We start from the raw sequence: 18,342 nt of genomic DNA on the forward strand, positions 1-18,342 counted from the left end.
GTTTTACGGCATATCAATCCTTTTTTGTGGTGGTGTAATATTGACCCAGTAAAATTTGAAAAGAAAATGTTTATATTTTAATTTCTTATCAAAGAATATTAATTACGCAAAAATATGGTCGTCCATTTTGGATACGTTACTTTGTTTTACGGCATATCAATCCTTTGTTATGGTGGTGTAATATTGACCCAGTAAAATTTGAAAAGAAAATGTTTATATTTTAATTTCTTATCTAAGAATATTAATTACACAAAAATACGGTCGTCCATTTTGGATACGTTACTTCGTTTAACGGCATATCAATCCTTTGTTATGGTGGTGTAATATTGAACCAGTAAAATTTGAAAAGAAAATATTTATATTTTAATTTCTTATCTAAGAATATTAATTACACAAAAATACGGTCGTCCATTTTGAACACGTTGCTCCGTTTTACGGCATTAATATTGACCCAGTAAAATTTGAAAAGAAAATGTTTATATTTTAATTTCTTATCTAAGAATATTAATTACACAAAAATACGGTCGTCCATTTTGGATACGTTACTTTGTTTTACGGCATATCAATCCTTTGTTATGGTGGTGTAATATTGACCCAGTAAAATTTGAAAAGAAAATGTTTATATTTTAATTTCTTATCTAAGAATAGTAATTACACAAAAATACGGTCGTCCATTTTGGATACGTTACTTCGTTTTACGGCATATCAATCCTTTTTTGTGGTTGTGTAATATTGACTCAGTAAAATTTGAAAAGAAAATATTTATATTTTAATTTCTTATCTAAGAATATTAATTACGCAAAAATATGGTCGTCCATTTTGGATACGTTACTTTGTTTTACGGCATATCAATCCTTTGTTATGGTGGTGTAATATTGACCCAGTAAAATTTTAAAAGAAAATGTTTATATTTTAATTTCTTATCTAAGAATATTAATTACACAAAAATACGGTCGTCCATTTTGGATACGTTACTTTGTTTTACGGCATATCAATCCTTTGTTATGGTGGTGTAATATTGACCCAGTAAAATTTGAAAAGAAAATGTTTATATTTTAATTTCTTATCTAAGAATATTAATTACACAAAAATACGGTCGTCCATTTTGGATACGTTACTTCGTTTTACGGCATATCAATCCTTTTTTGTGGTGGTGTAATATTGACCCAGTAAAATTTGAAAAGAAAATGTTTATATTTTAATTTCTTATCAAAGAATATTAATTACGCAAAAATATGGTCGTCCATTTTGGATACGTTACTTTGTTTTACGGCATATCAATCCTTTGTTATGGTGGTGTAATATTGACCCAGTAAAATTTGAAAAGAAAATGTTTATATTTTAATTTCTTATCTAAGAATATTAATTACGCAAAAATATGGTCGTCCATTTTGGATACGTTACTTCGTTTAACGGCATATCAATCCTTTTTTGTGGTGGTGTAATATTGAACCAGTAAAATTTTAAAAGAAAATATTTATATTTTAATTTCTCATCTAAGAATATTAATTACACAAAAATACGGTCGTCCATTTTGGATACGTTACTTCGTTTAACGGCATATCAACCCTTTTTTGTGGTGGTGTAATATTGACCCAGTAAAATTTGAAAAGAAAATATTTATATTTTAATTTCTTATCTAAGAATATTAATTACGCAAAAATATGGTCGTCCATTTTGGATACGTTACTTTGTTTTACGGCATATCAATCCTTTGTTATGGTGGTGTAATATTGACCCAGTAAAATTTGAAAAGAAAATGTTTATATTTTAATTTCTTATCTAAGAATATTAATTACACAAAAATACGGTCGTCCATTTTGGATACGTTACTTCGTTTAACGGCATATCAATCCTTTGTTATGGTGGTGTAATATTGACCCAGTAAAATTTGAAAAGAAAATGTTTATATTTTAATTTCTCATCTAAAAATATTAATTACGCAAAAATATGGTCGTCCATTTTGGATACGTTACTTTGTTTTACGGCATATCAATCCTTTGTTATGGTGGTTTAATATTGACCCAGTAAAATTTGAAAAGAAAATATTTATATTTTAATTTCTTATCTAAGAATATTAATTACACAAAAATACGGTCGTCCATTTTGGATACGTTACTTCGTTTAACGGCATATCAAGCCTTTTTTTGTGGTGGTGTAATATTGAACCAGTAAAATTTGAAAAGAAAATGTTTATATTTTAATTTCTTATCTAAAAATATTAATTACACAAAAATACGGTCGTCCATTTTGAACACGTTGCTCCGTTTTACGGCATATCAATCCTTTGTTATGGTGGTGTAATATTGACCCAGTAAAATTTGAAAAGAAAATATTTATATTTTAATTTCTTATCTAAGAATATTAATTACACAAAAATACGGTCGTCCATTTTGGATACGTTACTTCGTTTAACGGCATATCAATCCTTTTTTGTGGTGGTGTAATATTGACCCAGTAAAATTTTAAAGGAAAATGTTTATATTTTAATTTCTTATCTAAGAATATTAATTACACAAAAATACGGACGTCCATTTTGGATACGTTACTTCGTTTAACGGCATATCAATCCTTTGTTGTGGTGGTGTAATATTGACCCAGTAAAATTTGAAAAGAAAATATTTATATTTTAATTTCTTATCTAAGAATATTAATTACACAAAAATACGGTCGTCCATTTTGAACACGTTGCTCCGTTTTACGGCATATCAATCCTTTGTTATGGTGGTGTAATATTGACCCAGTAAAATTTGAAAAGAAAATGTTTATATTTTAATTTCTTATCTAAGAATATTAATTACACAAAAATACGGTCGTCCATTTTGGATACGTTACTTCGTTTTACGGCATATCAATCCTTTTTTGTGGTGGTGTAATATTGAACCAGTAAAATTTTAAAAGAAAATGTTTATATTTTAATTTCTTATCTAAGAATATTAATTACGCAAAAATATGGTCGTCCATTTTGGATACGTTACTTTGTTTTACGGCATATCAATCCTTTTTTGTGGTGGTGTAATATTGACCCAGTAAAATTTGAAAAGAAAATGTTTATATTTTAATTTCTTATCTAAGAATATTAATTACACGAAAATACGGTCGTCCATTTTGGATACGTTACTTCGTTTAACGGCATATCAATCCTTTGTTATGGTGGTGTAATATTGACCCAGTAAAATTTGAAAAGAAAATATTTATATTTTAATTTCTTATCTAAGAATATTAATTACACAAAAATACGGTCGTCCATTTTGGATACGTTACTTCGTTTAACGGCATATCAATCCTTTTTTGTGGTGGTGTAATATTGACCCAGTAAAATTTTAAAAGAAAATGTTTATATTTTAATTTCTTATCTAAAAATATTAATTACACAAAAATACGGTCGTCCATTTTGGATACGTTACTTCGTGTAACGGCATATCAATCCTTTTTTGTGGTGGTGTAATATTGACCCAGTAAAATTTGAAAAGAAAATGTTTATATTTTAATTTCTTATCCAAGAATATTAATTACACAAAAATACGGTCGTCCATTTTGGATACGTTACTTCGTTTTACGGCATATCAATCATTTGTTATGGTGGTGTAATATTGACCCAGTAAAATTTGAAAAGAAAATATTTATATTTTAATTTCTTATCTAAGAATATTAATTACACAAAAATACGGTCGTCCATTTTGGATACGTTACTTCGTTTAACGGCATATCAATCCTTTTTTGTGGTGGTGTAATATTGAACCAGTAAAATTTGAAAAGAAAATGTTTATATTTTAATTTCTTATCTAAGAATATTAATTACGCAAAAATACGGTCGTCCATTTTGGATACGTTACTTCGTTTAACGGCATATCAATCCTTTGTTATGGTGGTGTAATATTGACCCAGTAAAATTTGAAAAGAAAATGTTTATATTTTAATTTCTTATCTAAGAATATTAATTACGCAAAAATACGGTCGTCCATTTTGGATACGTTACTTCGTTTAACGGCATATCAATCTTTTTTGTGGTGGTGTAATATTGACCCAGTAAAATTTGAAAAGAAAATGTTTATATTTTAATTTCTCATCTAAGAATATTAATTACACAAAAATACGGTCGTCCATTTTGGATACGTTACTTCGTTTAACGGCATATCGACCCTTTTTTGTGGTGGTGTAATATTGAACCAGTAAAATTTGAAAAGAAAATGTTTATATTTAAGTTCTTATCTAAGAATATTAATTACACAAAAATACGGTCGTCCATTTTGGATACGTTACTTCGTTTTACGGCATATCAATCCTTTTTTGTGGTGGTGTAATATTGACCCAGTAAAATTTGAAAAGAAAATATTTATATTTTAATTTCTTATCTAAGAATATTAATTACACAAAAATACGGTCGTCCATTTTGGATACGTTACTTCGTTTTACGGCATATCAATCCTTTGTTATGGTGGTGTAATATTGACCCAGTAAAATTTGAAAAGAAAATATTTATATTTTAATTTCTTATCTAAGAATATTAATTACACAAAAATACGGTCGTCCATTTTGGATACGGTACTTCGTTTTACGGCATATCAATCCTTTTTTTTGTGGTGGTGTAATATTGAACCAGTAAAATTTGAAAAGAAAATGTTTATATTTTAATTTCTCATCTAAGAATATTAATTACACAAAAATACGGTCGTCCATTTTGGATACGTTACTTCGTTTTACGGCATATCAATCCTTTTTTGTGGTGGTGTAATATTGAACCAGTAAAATTTGAAAAGAAAATATTTATATTTTAATTTCTCATCTAAGAATATTAATTACACAAAAATACGGTCGTCCATTTTGGATACGTTACTTCGTTTTACGGCATATCAATCCTTTTTTGTGGTGGTGTAATATTGAACCAGTAAAATTTGAAAAGAAAATGTTTATATTTTAATTTCTTATCTAAGAATATTAATTACACAAAAATACGGACGTCCATTTTGGATACGTTACTTCGTTTAACGGCATATCAATCCTTTGTTATGGTGGTGTAATATTGACCCAGTAAAATTTGAAAAGAAAATATTTATATTTTCATTTCTTATCTAAGAATATTAATTACACAAAAATACGGTCGTCCATTTTGAACACGTTGCTCCGTTTTACGGCATATCAATCCTTTGTTATGGTGGTGTAATATTGACCCAGTAAAATTTGAAAAGAAAATATTTATATTTTAATTTCTTATCTAAGAATATTAATTACACAAAAATACGGTCGTCCATTTTGGATACGTTACTTCGTTTAACGGAATATCAATCCTTTTTTGTGGTGGTGTAATATTGACCAAGTAAAATTTGAAAAGAAAATATTTATATTTTAATTTCTTATCTAAGAATAGTAATTACACAAAAATACGGTCGTCCATTTTGGATACGTTACTTCGTTTAACGGCATATCAATCCTTTGTTATGGTGGTGTAATATTGACCCAGTAAAATTTGAAAAGAAAATATTTATATTTTAATTTCTTATCTAAGAATATTAATTACACAAAAATACGGTCGTCCATTTTGGATACGTTACTTCGTTTTACGGCATATCAATCCTTTTTTGTGGTGGTGTAATATTGACCCAGTAAAATTTGAAAAGAAAATGTTTATATTTTAATTTCTTATCTAAGAATATTAATTACACAAAAATACGGACGTCCATTTTGGATACGTTACTTCGTTTAACGGCATATCAATCCTTTGTTATGGTGGTGTAATATTGACCCAGTAAAATTTGAAAAGAAAATATTTATATTTTAATTTCTTATCTAAGAATATTAATTACACAAAAATACGGTCGTCCATTTTGGATACGTTACCTCGTTTAACGGCATATCAATCCTTTTTTGTGGTGGTGTAATATTGACCAAGTAAAATTTGAAAAGAAAATATTTATATTTTAATTTCTTATCTAAGAATATTAATTACACAAAAATACGGTCGTCCATTTTGGATACGTTACTTTGTTTTACGGCATATCAATCCTTTGTTATGGTGGTGTAATATTGACCCAGTAAAATTTGAAAAGAAAATGTTTATATTTTAATTTCTCATCTAAGAATATTAATTACACAAAAATACGGTCGTCCATTTTGGATACGTTACTTCGTTTAACGGCATATCAATCCTTTTTTGTGGTGGTGTAATATTGACCCAGTAAAATTTGAAAAGAAAATATTTATATTTTAATTTCTCATCTAAGAATATTAATTACACAAAAATACGGTCGTCCATTTTGGATACGTTACTTCGTTTTACGGCATATCAATCCTTTGTTATGGTGGTGTAATATTGACCCAGTAAAATTTGAAAAGAAAATGTTTATATTTTAATTTCTCATCTAAGAATATTAATTACACAAAAATACGGTCGTCCATTTTGGATACGTTACTTCGTTTAACGGCATATCAATCCTTTGTTATGGTGGTGTAATATTGACCCAGTAAAATTTGAAAAGAAAATGTTTATATTTTAATTTCTTATCTAAGAATATTAATTACACAAAAATACGGTCGTCCATTTTGGATACGTTACTTCGTTTAACGGCATATCAATCCTTTTTTGTGGTGGTGTAATATTGAACCAGTAAAATTTGAAAAGAAAATGTTTATATTTTAATTTCTTATCTAAGAATATTAATCACACAAAAATACGGTCGTCCATTTTGGATACGTTACTTCGTTTAACGGCATATCAATCCTTTTTTGTGGTGGTGTAATATTGAACCAGTAAAATTTGAAAAGAAAATGTTTATATTTTAATTTCTTATCTAAGAATATTAATTACACAAAAATACGGTCGTCCATTTTGGATACGTTACTTCGTTTTACGGCATATCAATCCTTTTTTGTGGTGGTGTAATATTGAACCAGTAAAATTTGAAAAGAAAATGTTTATATTTTAATTTCTTATCTAAGAATATTAATTACGCAAAAATATGGTCGTCCATTTTGGATACGTTACTTTGTTTTACGGCATATCAATCCTTTGTTATGGTGGTGTAATATTGACCCAGTAAAATTTGAAAAGAAAATGTTTATATTTTAATTTCTTATCTAAGAATATTAATTACACAAAAATACGGTCGTCAATTTTGGATACGTTACTTCGTTTAACGGCATATCAATCCTTTGTTATGGTGGTGTAATATTGAACCAGTAAAATTTGAAAAGAAAATATTTATATTTTAATTTCTCATCTAAGAATATTAATTACACAAAAATACGGTCGTCCATTTTGGATACGTTACTTCGTTTTACGGCATATCAATCCTTTTTTGTGGTGGTGTAATATTGACCCAGTAAAATTTTAAAAGAAAATATTTATATTTTAATTTCTTATCTAAGAATATTAATTACGCAAATATATGGTCGTTTGTATAGCGCAAAATTCTGTAATTTTTTAGACAAAAAGGTGCAAGTCTATAAATGGGCCACATCAAATCTTTTATACAATAAAAATATGAAAAAATCTTTATAATGTACGGTGCAAGTCTATAAATGATCCACAAGTACTCTTTTTTACTATAAAAATCTGAAAACAAATCTTTATAATGTACGTACTTGTCATTGCATGAAAATGTCATATTCCAAAAATCACGTAAATCGATCAAGTATTTTTTTTTATTTAAGAAAATCGGTGCAAGTCTATAAATGGTCCACAAGTAATCTTTTTTACTATAAAAATCTGAAAACAAATCTTTATAATGTGCGTACTTGTTACTGCATGAAAATGTCATATTCCAAAAATCACGTAAATCGATCAAGTAGTTTTTTTTTTTTATTTAAGAAAATCAAATATTATCGGACGATTCATCGAAGAAAAAGACACTCGCCATGTTGTTTGAGAGATAACGCAACTAACGACCCCTGATGGAAATATTGGTCAACAAGGGCAGTGCAATAGCATTATCAGAATTTTTGTAGGAATTTTTGACACCCTAACACGAAACTGCGAATAAAATATAAAAATCTCGTAATTTCTCTGTTAAAAGTGGGTTATTTATTTTCTTTATGGATTATACTTCCAAAATAAACTATTACAGTTGTTTTAAAAGTAATAGAAATATTTTTTTTTTTTTTTAAAAACAGTAATGAATTTTCCGAACTCAATATTTTTCAATTTTTAAACTTTAAAAATCTATCAAAATTTTTCTATTGATTCTATTTTTACGATATTTTCAGGGTCAATGTGAAATTTTATGTTCTTTCCAATAAACCGAATATAATATTTTAGACAAACGTGTTTTTTTTTTTAATTCACGCCCCCCCCCATTTGTGTAAGTGTCACCCATTTTCAAGTTTCTCTTAAAAAGTAAATAATTAATTCATGTTGAATAGTTTTATATATCACAAATTGAAGAGAAAAGGTCAATAAATAATATATTCAAATTTAAAACAAAAAAAAACATCCGTTTTTTTTAGAAATTTACCTGTAAAGTCCGAAGTTTAAAACCTTTTTTAAAAAAAAACATTGTTTTTTTTTGTTTTTTTTAATAAAACGTTGGTCCTTGCTCCTTTAATTGAAAAAAAATTAGGGCTTGAATTACATTTTCCGAGGAGTTATAAGCTTGGAAAGACAGGGGGTCGAATAATTCACGCCTCTCATTTTGAAATGTCTATTAAAAAGTAAATAATTAATTATGTCGGGGAGTTTTATATATCACAAATTGAAGAGAAAAGGTCAATAAATAATATATTCAAATTTAAAACAAAAAAAAATCGCTTTTTTAGAAATTTACCTGTAAAGTCCGAAGTTTAAAACCTTTTTTAAAAAAAAAAACATTGTTTTTTTTTTGTTTTTTTTTTAATAAAACCTTGGTCCTTGCTCCTTTAATTGAAAACAAAAATAGGGCTTGAATTACATTTTTCGAGGAGTTATAAGCTTGGAAAGACAGGGGGTCGAATAATTCACGCCTCTCATTTTGAAATGTCTATTAAAAGGTAAATAATTAATTATGTCGGGGAGTTTTATATATCACAAATTTAAGAGAAAAGGTCAATAAATAATATATTCAAATTTAAAACAAAAAAAAATCGCTTTTTTAGAAATTTACCTGTAAAGTCCGAAGTTTAAAACCTTTTTTTTTAAAAAAAAACACATTGTTTTTTTTTGTTTTTTTTTTAATAAAACCTTGGTCCTTGCTCCTTTAATTGAAAAAAAAAATTAGGGCTTGAATTACATTTTCCGAGGAGTTATAAGCTTGGAAAGGCAGGGGGTCGAATAATTCACGCCTCTCATTTTGAAATGTCTATTAAAAAGTAAATAATTAATTATGTCGGGGAGTTTTATATATCACAAATTGAAGAGAAAAGGTCAATAAATAATATATTCAAATTTAAAACAAAAAAAAACATCCGTTTTTTTAGAAATTTACCTGTAAAGTCCGAAGTTTAAAACCTTTTTAAAAAAAAAAAAACACAGTTTTTTTTTTGTTTTTTTAATAAAACCTTGGTCCTTGCTCCTTTAATTGAAAAAAAAAATTAGGGCTTGAATTACATTTTTCGATGAGTTATAAGCTTGGAAAGATGGGGTGGAATTATTCACTATTTTCACGAAATTTCTGACACCGCTAGCAGTGCAAACAACATGGCGAGTTCGATGAATCGTCCGATAATATTTGATTTTCTTAAATAAAAAAAAAACTACTTGATCGATTTACGTGATTTTTGGAATATGACATTTTCATGCAATGACAAGTACGTACATTATATAGATTTTTTTCAGATTTTTATTGTATAAAAGATTACTTGTGGCCCATTTATAGACTTGCACCGACAAAAATGATTCTTTCTTTAAGTTCGGTATTTAAAAAAAAAAATTATTTCAGAGTTGGGATCTTAACAGGTACTACCACGCCGGGTCAGAGTGGACCTGGGAGCAATGGCAATAAAGCTGTTCTTAGTATGGCAGATGTTATCCTACCATTGAAATTTTTTTTTTTAAGCGTGTGTTTGTGTGTGTGTCACTGTTTTCTGTTAGATGCCGTAATATACTGTAATATTTATTTTCCGAAAGAAACACGCAGCGATCGAAAAATCTGGGAAAAAATAGCGCGTGAACATCAGGCAAATTAAATACACACACGACCCCCGTTCGTAACTCGTAGATATTATCATTTAGACAGCATATATTAAAGATAGCCCCGACCCCCATTCTTAATTCATATATATTATGATTTAGGCAGCATATAAAAAGTTTAAAGAAGGAGTGACCCGACCAAGAAGCTGCAGGAAAATAGCCTTTTCCGGACATACACAAAAAAGCGAACATACATACACACACACACATTTTCGCTTTTATATTTATAGATTAGCGGGGGTACCCGGCGTTGCCCGGGTCTCTGGAGCTGTGTGTGGAAACTCCGGGGGGGGGGCTTAAAAAAAATGTTTTGGTAGATAAGTATGAGGATCGAACTCGAACCCTTGAGGCAAAGTTGTAAATTAAAGTGTGAAAAAAAAAAACGTGCGACGTTAACCATTGCGCCACCGTGAGATGCTAACGGAAACACGTTTGAATTTATTTAATTACTTGGATTTGGCAGGTGCCCGTTTTAATGAGTTAATGAGATCAAGTTTGACTGCGGGATAGTATTTCATTTACTGCGGGAACGCTTCCCAAGATGTTATAGGAAAAAGACTAACCCACATGCGGCGAGCGACAAATATTGAATATTTATCTTCCCGAAATCGAGCAAATTAAATAGACAGGCGAGCTTCGTTGTTAACTGTGAGATATTATGATTTATCTGTGATATAAAAAGTTTTTAGAAGTTGTTAGGCGACCGCTTCTGTGAAAAAAGCCTTTCTTGGGCATACACAAAAAGCGAACATACATTTTCGCTTTTATATATATACTAGCGGGGGGACCCGGCGATGCCCGGGTGTCTTAAGGTAAATCAAAACTCCGGGGGGGGGGGTTAAATAATAAAAAAAAAATTTTTTGGTTGGTGAGTATGAGAATCCAACCCGTAGCCTTCAGTTGGAAATTAATGTGTGAAAAAAAAAAAGTGCGATGTTACCATTGGGCCACCGCGACATACAGTGTAGACGTGTTTGAATTTATTTATGTAACTATAAAAACAGGCGTGCGTGATAAAAGTTAACTTTGCTCCTTCCATTTGACCTAATTAAGAAGGTCAAATAGAAGTCACGCAGCGTCTTAGTTTGTTTATCGAAATTTGACTGTCTGATATACAAGATTGAGTTGGAAATTAATGTGTGAAAATAAAACTGTGCTACGTTAACCATTGAGCCACGGCGACAGACAACGTTAAGTAGGTTTTAATTTATTTATTTATTTAACTATAAAAGCAGGCGTGCGCAATAAAAGTTAACTCTGCTGCTCCCATTTGACCTAATTAATAAGGCCAAATAGAAGTCACGCAGCGTTTATATTTGTTTATCGAAATTTGACTTTCTTCCCCCAACAGATGTTGGGGAGGGGAAAGCAGCTCCCAGTTGTCCAGATTGAATCTGATATACAAGATTGATCAAAGCTGATTGCTTCTGGACGTTTTTCCCGGCGCAATGCCGCGAACACGTCCGTTTGAGGTTAGTTTCACTTTATTTATAGTAAAAAGCCCAATCAACACGCGAGAAGCCAAAATAGCAATAATTTTGTAAAAATCGACATAAATAAATCTATACGCTACGCGCTTTTCTAATTCCTACATATTATTATATAGGACCTATATAAACAGTTTTAAGCTATAGTAACGACCCCGGGAGTGCGTGCGAAAGAAGCCTTTTGAAGACATACACGAAATGGTCACACACATTTTGCCTTTTATATATATACTAGCGAGGGGTACCCGGCGATGTCCGGGTGTCTTGAGGTAAATAAAAACTCCGGGGGGTGGGGGGGGGGTAAATAAAAAAATGTTTTGGTAAGTAAGTATGAGAATCGAACCCGTACCCTTGAGTTGGAAATTAATGTGTGAAAAAAAAAAAAACGGGAGACGTTACCCATTAGGCCACCGCGACATACATACAACATACTCAAGTTTGAATTTATTTATTAAACTATAAAAACAGGCGTGCGCAATAAAAGTTAACTCTGCTGCTTCCATTTGACCTAATTAAGAAGGTCAAATAGAAGTCACGCAGTTGTTTACCCAAGTTTGACTGTGTTTGTTTTTTTCCCCCCAACAGATGTTGGGGAGGGGGGAACCAGTTCCCAATTGTCCAGATTGAATAACAATTGTCTGATGTACAACATTGATCAAAGCTGATTGCTTCTGGACATTTCCCGGCGCAATGCCGAGAACGTCGTTCGTTGTTAACTTCGAATTAGTTTCACTTTTTATACGAAAAAGCCTCATCGACATGCGAGAAGCCAAAATAGCAATAATTTTGGAAAAGTCGACGTAAATAAATCTAGATTCGACGCACTTTCCCAAATCGTACATATTATTATTTAGGACCCATATAAACAGTTGTAAGCGATCGTAACGACATCGGAACCGTGTGCGAGAAAAGCCTTTTGAAGGCATACACAAAATGGTCACACACATTTTGCCTCGGGGGGGGGGGGGGTACCCGGCGTTGCCCGGGTATTTGTAGGTGTGTGTATGAGGGGGGGGGGGTAATTAATAATCCGGCTTAAATATTATAAAAAAGACAATGTAAAAAAAAAAAATCCAAAACAAAAACGGAAAAAAATGGCATAAATAAACCTGTGTATGGGGAGGGGGTGTAAACTAAAGAATAAGCGAAGTAATAAAAAAAACGTTTGTCCGGAGGAGGGATTGAACCCGGAAGCTTTGACGCAGAGGTGGAAACCAATGCCAATACTTAACAGTCTTGACCGCGAGTGAGAGTAATTGATTAACGTGTTAAGTTAAAGCTTATAAAGCTAAAAGAGGTTTGATTGACAGGACGACGCTAAATGAGGTCATCGCGGGATCATTATTTTTAGTTTTCACTTTTCCCAGCTGATGGTGGGAAGAGGGGGAAAGCATAGCGAAAGCCGAGAACCCAACGTTTTTCACTGTATTTATACTAAAATGCAGGACAAACCGGGGACAAAGCGAAATAGCGCAAATCTCATAAAAGTCGACGTAATTAAATCTAGAGAGACCCGTGTTACCAAATCCTACATATTATGATATAGGACCCATATAAACAGTTGTAAGTGATAGTAATGAACTCGGGAGCGTGTGCGAGAAAAAGCCTTTTGAAGACATAAACGAAATGGTCACACACATTTTGCCTTCGGCTTGGGATATGTGTTAGTCTAGCGGCACTGATGAGTTGTGAAACAACGAAACAGGTCTGTATGTCGATGACTAAAAATATATTTTATAAAGCCCCCCTCTTGGGTAGAGCACTATCGTAAATTATCTTACTCGCTACTTAATTTAGCTGAAAAAATGCGAAGCTCGCAGTTTGTTTACAAACAAACGTTTGAGCCCTCTACGAGTGGCGGACGGATGTTTATTTAAATAGACATTCGGACAGATAAATTTCGGCCACCGATTCCATAGTCAGGGGGTAGAGCTGCCGACTGTCATCACGACGGTTCTAGGTTCGATCCTCGGCTTGGGATAGGTGTTAGTCTAGCGGCACTGATGAGTTGTGAAACAACGAAAAAGGTCTGTATGTCGATGACTAAAAATATATTTTATATATATATATATATATATATATAGATGTTCTAATATACTGTAATTTCTATTTTCTAGTTTTCAAGTACCAGTTCGGAAGACAGTTCAACTGACGAATCTGGACGCTTACGAAGGCCTCTACGCGGCTTCCGGATGGGAACGCTACGGGAGGACATGTTGTATTCTTCCTCCCTCTCCGATCCGGACTATACCTCGAGCAGCGAGCAGTCATGCGATACCGTAGTCTACATTGGCGCCAACGGTCACTCCCTGAGTGACCGGGAGCTCACCGACAACGAGGGTCCTCCCAGAAACCTGCCTCTCTTACCCCGAACAAATCCACGACTACCGCGTAGGACAAGCGGTTCAAGGTCCTCCGGCGACGAGGGATCGGCTTCAGATACGGGCAGGGCGTTTTCGCCTGCTGATAGTGGACGGATGTCGATCAGTAAGATGTATGGTCGCGAAGCTGTTGCTAGTTATTCAAACCGCACACCTGTAATGTCGCCGACGCTTCAGCATGATACAAATCGATTTAATCAATCTGCTCCAGGTACAGCGACTCTTTTGTGTATGTCTCCAGGCTATCAAGTTGCAAGGAGAGTAAATGCAAAGCAAAAGATGTCCTCTAAATCGAAAACTTTGTCAGATTGTGGCGGACGCTATCCGAATAATGAGGAAGGCCCTAATTTCATGGAGCAGTGGGTCGACGGACCAGCTGCGGCTATCTACCCGGATAAGAAAAACCCAGAACTATGGGTAGACGGACCACAGGCATTTATGGTTAAGATAAAACATGGTCCTCGGAAACATATGCGGTCCTCACGGCAGAGAAACGGGAACTACTCAGACGGCGATGTTCAGTCACAACGAACTCTCCCCATACAGCGGGATGAACAGGAAGGCGAGAAATGGGTTGATGGACCTGGTCGGGGAAACTTACGGATAGTTAGTAATTATTCTTACCCGTGTAAGCCAAACAACAGCATGTGCGGTAATAGGAAAACAGTTTCAGCAGCTGACGTCGGACAGCAGCCAGCTCGTCTGTCGGTAGATACAAGAGAACCGACAATGCAAATATCTATTCCTGCTTCTCCTCAAACGGCAACAGTGGGAACCCAGAGCGTAGTTAGTTTGTTTAGGCCTAACAAATGCGTCCAGGAAGACACAAGGCCTGAAAGCGAGACTAGTTTAGATTCGATAAACGCTCAGGCTTCCGAGTCGAGACCGACCAGCTTTCATAGCAACGAAAATAAAGCCGACTGTGCTGGTAAAAACTTCACTGCTGGAAAAAAAGAAGATGTTTATCTTGTCAAAGACTGGACTCTCTCTTTGAATTGCAATAAGATTAATTCAAATGTTGCAGACGCGTCAGACGAGAGTAACAACATCGGGAAATCTCACAGCATAGCTACAGACCTGGAATCGAGACCGAATTTAAACCAAGAAACCCACAGCACACAAAAACATCAAACTGGTCTTCTTCAACGAGCTGCATTAAACCCCCCACAAGAGGAGACGCCCACAAGTCAGACGCAGTCAGCAAGCAGAGTTACAGAGTGGCTAAAAACAGTTTTAACTGAAGAAGACATAAAGATATCCAACAGCGAACCAACACCCAGTATCGGATTAAACAGCCTCGCATTAACAGACGAAGTATCCCATCTCGGGTTGGAAATATTCGAAAAGGTGACCGGTAACCGGTCTGATTTAATTTGTTGCAACGACACTGTATCTGAGTTTGACAATCGGATGTTCGTTACCGATGAGGATGACGGACAACGTAAATGTGGCAGTTTCTACAGCAGTGCGGACACGAATAAAGACAGCAACCCCGAGACGGAATTTGCAAATCTGCTGATCTCGAACCGAGAGTCGATCTACGAGATAGAAGCCGACCAACAGCTTGAGCTACGGAGAAACGTTAATAGCGGACAGGATGTGCCGGATGACGAAACGTTCAGCAGTGTTTCCTGCGCTGGAAAGGAGGATGCGGAAAAGGTAGCGTTAGACGCGGAAGTGACGCGTATTCAGACCGCTCGCAAACTTAAAGCTTTAAACTCGAACTGCGTGAAAAATGAGGCGAAAGTGGCTCCATACGAGGCCAGCGTTAAGCAGGTCGAAATCGTTAGGGAAATCCATGACGCAGAGCAGGAAGATGTCGCGCGTTTACGCGATGCACGGGCTCGCTGCGAATTTGTAGGGAGCAAGCTATCTGATTTAGAAGAGGTGTCTGATGAGGATTCTGTGCTGGACGGCAAACACCCGCTACTAGTTGATCGTGAAAGCCAATCTAACGAATCTGTTTTTGCAAAAGAGATCTACGACAAAGCCTGCAGCACGATCGACGTCTCACTGCTTAAACAGAATTATACTATCAATCCAATTGTGTCTAGCGTTAACGAAAATCAACCTGCGTACTACGCACAGGCTACCGTAAGTGTAAACAGCCATCCTATTTATGATATCATCGGCCGACCTCTGCCGGTGTATTACCAGGTTCAACCTGACCCAGCTGCTCCGCAGACGGAGGCGAAAAAAGGACAAAAAACGAAACCAGCAAAACCAGGAGCCGTCCATAAACCCCCCCCACCTGCATCAACGACAAGCAACAAAAACCATATCAAAGAGAGTTTAAACAAACAAAAACCAAAGGATAGCCGAACAGCAACGAATCAAAATTGTACGGTATCGGTGTCGCCATCACACGCAAGCCGGACTAAAGATCGATGCACGAATAGAACAGTGCGCTCGAGTTCCCAACCAGCGACTATCTCGTCTCCGACAACACGCAGCAATAAACCCAAAAAGAAGGAAGAAAAGAAGAAAGACGAGCGAGAAAAGAAAAACGGCTCTCCGCCTAAGACCGAGCCGAGGCTAACGCATCGCGACAATGACGAAAAGAAACACAGCTTGCTAATCGGCGAGCGGAGCTTTCTCTCGCCCTATGCCACCGTGACGAAGCCGCGCGTAGCAAGAGGTTCGAGCAGCGGGCACGGCAGCGATAATAGCAGCACAATAAGCACGGAAATCCACCCGCAGCAGCTTGGCAGCAAATCGGATAAGCTTCATGGAGGAGGCACAAGCAGTGGTTACGAAAGTATGTTACGAGAAAGTGAAGCCAGCTGCACATCATCGTTAGACGACGACTCGGCAGCCAGCGACTCCTCCAATGACAAAAAGAAAAAAACACGCAAACAGAAAGTTGCAGGTAAGACATTTTTCTATGAACAAAATAGATGTTTAATATATATATATATATATATATATATATATATATATATATATATTTTTTTTTTTCTTTTTACACAGTGATCACCACTTATCAAGGCCCGGAAGCCACTCAGGGATAAGGCTTATTGCAAGTACATTACGTTAGTGTGGAGATTTGATGAAGTGTTTACTTAAGGGGGCGGTTCATTAGGAATTTGTTAACATTGGACTTGAAGACATCCAAGAAGCTATACTAATATATATATATATATATATATACTAGCCTTTCAGCCCGGCGTTGCCCGGGTGTTTGGATGTGTATGTTGAGCAAAAAAAAAAAAAAAAGTGGTAGTAGGAAGGCAGGCTCGAACCCGTACCGCAAAGGACGAAAAGAACGGGGTAAAACCTAACGTTTATGCTGTTACGACCACTGCCAAACCGGAAGCGATATTTTTTAAAATTAAGGCTAGACAATCTAAAGGAGAGGATAACTTTAAAAAATATCGGCGAAAAAAGTGACCCCCCCCCTGTAGAAAAGTGCGTTGTTGAAGGGGAAGATATTAATGTTTTTAGCCAATTTTTCAATATTTTTCGTATGAAAGTTCGAACTTTAAAACGATACTGATCTTGCTAAAATCCGTCGCCTCTATTGAAAGTTTAAGGCAGACATGCAAACAGACGTACATACATACATTTATATATTGGTAACTAAGAATTTTCGACCCAAACTGATGAAAAAGCTTGCCCTATCTCTGAATACCCTTTATGTAAAATTTCAAATATTTAGACCAGAAATTGTCTGAGTAATTTGGAAGAGACCGCAGAGGTCAATTTTTTTAAAACTTTGACCCCTATTATGACCCCTTAAAATTTATTGTTTTGGGCTCTAATCAAGTTATTAAGTTCAAGGAATCTATATCCTAAATTTCAAGTGCGTAGACCCAAAATTGTCGGAGGAGTTTGGTAGAGTTCTCAAAGGTCAAATCGTTGAACTTTGACCCCTTAATCGCAAAATTTCTGGCCAAAAACCGATCACATCGATTTTCCAAAATCTCGGTACCCTGTATATCAAATTTCGAATCTGTAGACTTATAATTGACAGAGTTATTGCGTAGAGAAATATACACAGACACACACACATACAAACACACACAGACACGTTCACTTTTATAGATATATATATAAAATAAAAATAAAATAAAATAAATTTCACGGATTTCGGCCTCTTGAATTATTTTCGACCATCTTCTTCCAATTACGCGATTTTCTAGGATTTTACTTGTGCAAATTGAAATTAAATTAACTTTCTTGAACTTACATTTTTGGATTTTACCATCATTGGATAATTTACCTTTCACCAGACTATCCATTCACGTGTAATCACCTTTTTCTTCACCATATTCCCTCTGCTTCACTTTTTTTTTGTTATCAAGTAAGATCTTTGACTTACTTGTTTCATCAAATACTTTTGTATGCAAAATCCGATCCCGCATTTTGCTAATTC

General features: G+C 34.1%; 1 protein-coding gene across 2 annotated transcripts in view; it reads left to right on the top strand.

The window, feature by feature from the left end:
• Window positions 1–18,342, top strand: part of LOC145268437 (uncharacterized) — a 1,138,892-nt gene that overhangs the window by 1,101,912 nt on the left and 18,638 nt on the right. For both annotated transcript variants that reach the window (XM_080123996.1, XM_080123997.1), the window contains one exon: window positions 13,704–16,836. In XM_080123996.1, coding sequence (XP_079980122.1) covers window positions 13,704–16,836 — 3,133 coding nt within the window. The remainder of the gene's footprint in view (window positions 1–13,703; window positions 16,837–18,342) is intronic.

The sequence above is a fragment of the Euprymna scolopes genome, chromosome 43, assembly GCF_053919585.1.
Source record: "Euprymna scolopes isolate OS-2025 chromosome 43, ASM5391958v1, whole genome shotgun sequence".
Classification (NCBI taxonomy): domain Eukaryota; kingdom Metazoa; phylum Mollusca; class Cephalopoda; order Sepiida; family Sepiolidae; genus Euprymna; species Euprymna scolopes.